We start from the raw sequence: 7,423 nt of genomic DNA, 5'->3' as shown, positions 1-7,423 counted from the left end.
CTATTCCTGCATTTTTCCTATTCCTTCATTTTGACAATCCTGTGAATCAAAGAGACCCTAAGTGAATAAGTCATTCGCATAATTCTAGGTCATCGATTTAAAGAATTAAATATGTGTTATATGTCATGAAAAGTATATCACTAGATTTCTACACCGATGTAGTTTTTAAATATATATTTTTTGTCATATATAATACATATTTAGATAGTTAAATCATCGATCTAGAATTACGTGAATGCCGTATTCACTGAGACGGAGGTAGTACAGTTCTTCCCTCTTCGACTTGGAGCGTCTTCAACCTTTTTTTTTTCCTTTTTCTGTGGAAGGACCGTTTTCAACCTTGTTCAACTAATCCCGTTGACACTGACAAGATGCTGACCCGCACAATAATCTTAGGCCTCCTTTGGTTTGTAGGAATGTCATAGGATTTTTATAGAATAAGATTTGCATAGAAAAATTTCCTTTGAGGCTCTTTGGTTTGTAGGAATGGATTCCTATTCTTATATAGGATAGCAATCAATCCTTCACATTTTGAAGAAAAAAAAACATTAGCAATGAAAAAATTTCTATCCTATGCATCAAATGACATCTCTTCTTCTATAGGAATTGAGATGCATGTCATCTCACTTCTTATGATTTTTCTATTCCTACAACATTTCTTACGTACAGGATCATTGACGACCACCTATTTCGCGATGTAGATTTACTCTACTACCAAGATCAGTTTGGGCAAAGCTTAAATGACAATGCCTGATCAAGATGGAGCGTGCCTATTGTCTCAATCAGACATTAAATTCGTCCGACGGGAGACGCATGTCACCTCCCGTTGATGAATCCTACACTAGCAAGCACTATCGACTTTGACCAAGTCCATCCAATTAATGTCCCATCAATCAATGGAAGTTCTAGTAGATGTCTTGCCAGCTAATGCATTTACACATGAAAAAAAAACACCATTCAGGACTCGAAACCCGGGTGGGCTTGCTCGCACCGAGCGAGCGAAGCCAGCAGGGTGACATCCTGCTCTCTCCTCTCCATTTACACGTGAAAGATTTTTCATCTTTTTTCATGGCGAGGAAGATCGGGAAAAGAAATTAATGATGGAACATGAAGGTGGATCGGTCAGTCAAATTAAACACTCACTGGTCGCTGTCTCACTCCTCTCACTTTCTTCTTCCCCCCTACAAAACCAGCAACCCCGCCCGCCATTTAACACCTCCCTCCATCCTCCACCCACCCAGCACAAGAAACAGCAGCAGCATCGGCTGACCAGCCCCGCCTCCAATGCAATGCCTCTCATCCCAGCTCTGTTCTTCTTCCTCCTCCTCCTCCTCGCCACCCTCGCCGCCTCCCAAGAATTCACCTACACCGGCTTCGGCGCTGCCCGCAACGGCGGCGCCCCGAACCTCACCCTGAACGGCGTCACGGAGCTCCAGCCGGACGGCATCATGCGCCTCACCAACGACACCTCCCGGCTCAAGGGCCACGCCTTCTACCCGTCCCCGCTCCGCCTCCTCGGCCCGCCCGGCTCCGGTGCCAAGAACGACGCCACCGCGGCGGCCGTGTCCTTCTCCACGGCGTTCGCGTTCGCCGTCGTGCCCGAGTACCCCAGGCTCGGCGGCCACGGCTTCGCCTTCGTGGCCGCCCCCGACCCGCGCCTCCCCGGGGCGCTGCCCAGCCAGTACCTGGGCCTCGTCAGCGCCGACGACGACGGCAACGCCACCAACCACGTCTTCGCCGTCGAGTTCGACACGGTGCAGGACTTCGAGTTCGCCGACATCAACGACAACCACGTCGGCGTCGACCTCAACAGCCTCACCTCCAACGCGTCCGCGTCCGCCGCGCCCATCAACCTCAAGTCCGGAGACACCGTCCTCGCCTGGGTCGACTACGATGGGGACCGGAGGCTCCTCAACGTCTCCATCGCGACCTTGGCGGCGCCCGAGAAGCCGGCGGCACCGCTCATATCCTTCCACGTCGACCTGTCCATCGTCTTCCGGGAGCAGATGTACGTTGGCTTCTCGGCTTCCACGGGGCTCCTTGCGAGCTCGCACTACCTCATGGGGTGGACCTTCAAGTTGGGCGGCGGCGCCGCGGCGCCCCTCGACCTGTCGTCCCTCCCGTCGCTGCCGAGGCCCAAGCCAGACAAGAAGAGCAGGACGACCCTGATCCTCGCGTCGGTGTTCTCGGCGTTTGTGGCGCTGTTGGTGCTCGCCGGCGCGGGCGCCTACGCGGCATACCGCATCAAGAACCGCGAGGTCATCGAGCCGTGGGAGCTGGACCACGGCCCGCACCGGTACAAGTACCCGGAGCTGAAGCGCGCCACGCGAGGGTTCCGCGACCGCGAGCTCCTCGGCTGCGGCGGCTTCGGCAAGGTGTACCGCGGCGTGCTCCCTGGCACGCCGCCCACCGTGGTCGCCGTGAAGCGCGTGTCCCACGATTCCAGGCAGGGGCTCCGGGAGTTCGTCGCCGAGATCGCGTCCATCGGCCGGCTCCGCCACCGCAACCTCGTGCAGCTACAGGGCTGGTGCCGCCGCCGCGGCGACCTCCTCCTGGTCTACGACTTCATGCCCAACGGCAGCCTGGACATGCACCTCTTCGGCGACGGCCTCCGGGCGGTGCGGCTGACGTGGGGCGTCCGGTACAAGATCCTCCGGAACGTGGCGTCGGCGCTGCTGTACCTGCACGAGGAGTGGGAGCACGTGGTCCTCCACCGTGACGTCAAGGCAAGCAACGTGCTCCTGGACGGCGACATGGCGGGGCGGCTCGGCGACTTCGGGCTGGCCAAGCTGTACGAGCACGGCGCGAACCCGGCCACGACGCGGGTGGTGGGCACGCTGGGGTACCTGGCGCCGGAGCTGACGCGGACGGGGAAGGCCACGACGGCGGCAGACGTGTTCGCGTTCGGGGCGCTGGTGCTGGAGGTGGTCGCCGGGCGGCGACCCATCGAGCCGCGGGCGGGGCCGGAGGAGCTGGTGCTGGCGGAGTGGGCGTGGGAGCGGTACGCGGCGGGGGAGGTGGAGAAGGTGGTGGACGCGAGGCTGGGCGGGGCGTTCGACGCGGAGGAGGCGGCCGTGGCGGTGAAGCTGGGGCTGTGGTGCTCGCACCCGGTGCCGGTGGCGCGGCCGACGATGAGGGAGGTGGCGAGGTACCTGGACAGCGGGGACGCTGCAGACGTGCCGCCGCCGCCGCCACCGCCCCCGCCGCCGCCGGTGTGCTCCGGCGAGGTTGGGTACGACGACTTCGTGCACTCGTTCCCGTCGTCGTCGTTCGAGAGGCCGGCGGCGGCCGGCGGAGGGGAGCCGCTGTCGCAGACATCGGTGGCCACGTTCCCCTTCTCGCCGCTGTCCATGCGGTCATCCCACGTCAGCGTATGACCCCCCACACGGCCACACCATGAGCCCTCCTCTGGCCAGTGGATCAACAGGTGTAGTGGCACCAGTGAACCATTGACCATTTCGCACTCGACGCACCTTACAAGTAGTAGTAGCGTCATTATGCTTGAACAGTAGTTGGTTTAAGGTTTGGCAGATGTTTGGGGCGATTGTAACTTTCTATGATTCGACTCTGCCGAGGCACTGGCTAGGGGCAAGTCCACTAAAAATCCAATTTAGATTAGTCGATTTGTTTCAGCCGTCTGATGCAAAACTAGCAATCGGATTCATTCTTCAACCTTGAGCTCCCCATGTTCTTCTTCTTTCAACCGTCCTCTCAACCACCGGCCGAACCGCCAACCAGCGATCGGTGCTCCTGCATCAGCCTTGCAGCCCTGCCCTTCCCTTAACCGTCGTGCTGCCGCGGCCGACATCCAACCCTCTAACCCCAACAATGATCAGTTTTTTCTATGTGAACCTGCACCGCCTCCACGCTCCTAAGATAATGGAGTTGTCTGCCACCCTTAAAATAGATACCACGTCGCCTGGTAACTAGGATATACCGAGAGGGCTTCTCCGGTGAGCTCCTTTCTTTCCTTCGGTTGTTCCTTCCTTCACATGAAATACACTCCACATATTTATAGATGTGCAATCAATCGGCGCCCCTATTTGGAAAAGCAGGTTTGGTGAGGAGAGCGACCAGCTAGCTAAGCAGTAAATCCACGATGCATAACAGGGACATGATCCACGGATGATCATGGAAACAGAAAATACGCTTGGCGAACACAGAAAATGTATTAACAGTAGAATCATAACAAAATACGCTTGTATGACCAACACGTACAATATCTATATCTATATCTATATCTTATCTATATCTATACCTACTAATAAACCAAGGTGATATTATTAGTTTCGTCCTGTTCAGATGATTTTGTTGGTGCCGCTGTTTTAAGTTATATGGCTACTCGAGGTGGTACAAAAAATTGATGTTCGATTACTTCCCCCGTCATACGCCTCCGTTCAGCTTTGTGGGCCTGAACCTTTAGAAGCAGGCTGCGCCTCAACCTCTCGAAGCAGCCCAGGCAGCCCAGGAGATTAGGCAAAAGAAAGTAGTTGTGTGTTGGGACTGAACTCAAGACCTGTCTCTAAGTCGTGAGGAAACAATCCAACCGGGCTACAACTGATTCTGTATAAAAGAGGGTTTGGCAGTCTATTAAATAGTACCACCTCATTTCTTTACGCCCCTCAACACCTATTTATACACGTGTGTGAATTAAAATCGACAAGCCATTTAAAAAATTAATATACATGGGATAATAGGAGGGACAGACGAGCTGAGTATATGAAAGATAAGAAAGAAGTTCAGATAACCCCCTGGGGTTCATAAACCGGCTAATCCACCCCCTTAACTCTAAAACTGGTTAACCAACCCCCTGGGGTCTCTAATACCATGCAAATCACCCCCTTCCATTGATTATAGTGGTTTCTGCAGGCGGTTTTGCTTGCATGGCGTTCGACGACTGCCATGTCGGCTTGGTGGGATGGGTCTAGTTTTTTCGATAAAGGATGGATTTTATTAGCTCAAAAAGGAGCATCAAGAGGATACAAACCCAAAGAGCACACACCCGGCCTCTGCATAGATAGGATGCATACAACCAACACCAACACACGTACACCAAAAAACACGCCAGATAGCAAAGTTATATAAGACCAAAGCTATGTGTAGGCGAGTAAAAGAAAAACCCGAAGCGATCAAATCCACGATCAGCAAACTATATCAACGACCATATCCGCACCACCCATCTCATGACATCACACAGACGACGAGGTTCTTCAACAGTAACACCTTCAAGAAGGGAGCAACACTCAAGTGTTGCCGTCACCGGATCCAACCACCAAAGACTGAATCTAGATTTTCACCCTGAAGAATCAGTGCAAGCATATCCGAGCAATGCCTTCAACAAGGTAACGATGTAAAAAAAAACATCGCCATTGCCAGGTATAACTAGCTCAGGTCAACCTAGGCTTTCACCCCGGATCTCGTGACCGGGTGCTCACAGCACCACCTTCGAAGTCACTCAAGTGTTGTCGCCACCACTTTTCCGTAATCTCAGCAGCTACATACAATGACCGCCGCCACTACACAACCATTCCTATGTGTCAAACCGACGTCTATAGTTTGCATCTCACCACCGAAGTCAACCATTGGACATAAAGAGATTAACCCTCCCGAATATCCCTGGGTGACCACCATCGCCGTGGAGCCGCAAGAGGTCACTACAACACAGTCTGCAGTCACCCCACTCGACCGATCGAATCTAGATCACCACCACCAAGCCGTCCAGATCTGAATTGAGCAACCACGCCGGATCAGTCATGAACAGACCATGATCCAGAGTCGCTGGAGCCCGCGACCTCGTTGCCTCCACGCCCTGCAGCAAGCCGGAGCCAAGCCACAAGAAGAGACAAGCCGGCGTCGCACGAAGGCGCCCATCCAGCAGAGGGCAGTCTTGCCGTCGCGGGAGAGCTGTGCCGCCCGACCATCAAGTCGTCGCAGCAGGACGCCCATGCAGGAAGTGGAGCTGCATCGTTGCCCCGTGCAGCCATGAATCGAGGAGCTTTCCCCATGCAGCCGCCGCCACACGCAGATCCAGAGCGCCGAGGAGCCGCCCTCCGCCAGAGAGAAATCCCACCGCCGCCGGCACCGCGCGGGCCTTGCCCGGCAGCACGCGCCGACGGCGGCTGGGGAGGAAGGAGGTGGTGGGGAGCCGAGGCCTGCTAGGGTTGGGGCGCCCCGGTGCCGCTCGGGAGCGGCACATGAGCGAGATCCGTTTTTCCCGTCCTCGGTGGGTCTAGTTAACTGCTCCTCCTTCTGTTTCAGTCTCATCTCCCTTCTTTTCCTTCGACGATGTGGCGGCAGGGCAAGACGTGATGATCGGCGTTCGGCGTTTGACGGGAGGCCGCGCAACAACGAGCAGGTGAGTCCCTAGCTCCCAATGACTCCAAGTTGATCCGGGATTGTATGCGAAAGTCTATTTATTTGGAAGATTATTGCAGGGACGGAGATACAGAGATTATTTGAGGCTCTCTGTTATTGTTGTAGGGTGATCAGGGCTTTGCAGAAGGCGGCGTGATAAGGAGCAGGTTATTCCTGATCTCCCGATGACTCCACGTGAGGCGTTGAGCTTGTAAAACTAGTACTGGTAGTGCTTGTTCCCTCTTATAATACACATGTACTGCTTTGCGATGTCGGCAAGTCGGCATGACTGGTTCTTATGTGATATGTTCCCTATCGTGTTCAGAAAAAATGTGTTCTTTCAAAGTTACGGTGAAACTGTACAAATAATTCTGGGCAGCTCTTGTTTCTGAATCCATGCTAATGTAATGTCATGTTAATACTCCCAAGAGTACATTGTAAATGTTACATGATCTGCTACATGACATGCCCCGGGCCGCTACCACTGAAACAGATAGTTTGTCGGCGGCAAACCGAAGGCATGGCAAAGACTCCGTGCATGTTCAGATTTGGTTCAGCTAATACAACATTGAGAATACTACCAATTCACATAGGAAGTGAGCAACATCATATAGCCCAAATACTGCTAATTTGAAAAGCAAGATTAAGAAACAGGACATAGCCAAAATTCAGCAATAATTCCATATTACATTCACTATTTTAATGATCTCTCATGCTGCCACAATGCCAAAGTCCTGCTTAATTCACTCTCATACTCCCTCCGTTCCGAATTACTTGTCTTGGATTTGTCTAGATACAGATGTATCTAGACTCATTTTAGTGCTAGATACCTCCGTATCTAGATAAATCTAAGACAAGTAATTCAGAACGGAAGGAGTACTAACTAAGCCGACGCTACCATTCCAGAGACAAATGCTAAAACTACTGAAACAAGCCAGAACAACATTGCAAGTTTCTTCATTTTCCAATCTTCTAAAAGCTTCTTTGCAAACTCTGAAGCTTGCTGTCACAACTCCAGCATATGTGTCTAGCTTGCTTCCAGCCTAGTAGAAGTATTTACATCCAGCAG

At 53.1% G+C, this 7,423-nt stretch overlaps 2 protein-coding genes across 2 annotated transcripts; both read left to right on the top strand.

The window, feature by feature from the left end:
- The first annotated feature begins 1,203 nt into the window (after positions 1-1,203).
- LOC123102505 (L-type lectin-domain containing receptor kinase S.4-like) lies at positions 1,204-3,618 on the top strand. The gene has a single exon (XM_044523888.1). It carries the CDS (start codon positions 1,290-1,292, stop codon positions 3,375-3,377), a length of 2,088 nt encoding a protein of 695 aa, XP_044379823.1. The 5' UTR covers positions 1,204-1,289; the 3' UTR covers positions 3,378-3,618.
- Positions 3,619-4,883: 1,265 nt separating this feature from the next.
- On the top strand, positions 4,884-6,775 carry LOC123101242 (uncharacterized). Its single transcript, XM_044522781.1, has 3 exons — positions 4,884-4,913; positions 5,996-6,355; positions 6,481-6,775. The coding sequence occupies exons 1-3, from the start codon at positions 4,884-4,886 to the stop codon at positions 6,541-6,543; spliced, it is 453 nt and encodes a 150-aa protein (XP_044378716.1). The 3' UTR covers positions 6,544-6,775.
- Positions 6,776-7,423: the final 648 nt, after the last annotated feature.

Source organism: Triticum aestivum, chromosome 5A (assembly GCF_018294505.1).
Source record: "Triticum aestivum cultivar Chinese Spring chromosome 5A, IWGSC CS RefSeq v2.1, whole genome shotgun sequence".
Classification (NCBI taxonomy): domain Eukaryota; kingdom Viridiplantae; phylum Streptophyta; class Magnoliopsida; order Poales; family Poaceae; genus Triticum; species Triticum aestivum.
This window is presented reverse-complemented; position numbering and strand designations above follow the sequence as displayed.

What these genes read in the sequence shown, in the direction of transcription:
- LOC123102505 (XM_044523888.1), top strand. Translation starts at nt 1,290, where the DNA reads ATGCCTCTCATCCCAGCTCTGTTCTTCTTCCTCCTCCTCCTCCTCGCC.
- LOC123101242 (XM_044522781.1), top strand. Translation starts at nt 4,884, where the DNA reads ATGGCGTTCGACGACTGCCATGTCGGCTTG. An exon ending in ACGACTGCCATGTCGGCTTG is followed by an intron (nt 4,914 to 5,995) that starts GTGGGATGGGTC and finishes TGAATCGAGGAG; the next exon opens with CTTTCCCCATGCAGCCGCCG. An exon ending in GGCCGCGCAACAACGAGCAG is followed by an intron (nt 6,356 to 6,480) that starts GTGAGTCCCTAG and finishes TTATTGTTGTAG; the next exon opens with GGTGATCAGGGCTTTGCAGA.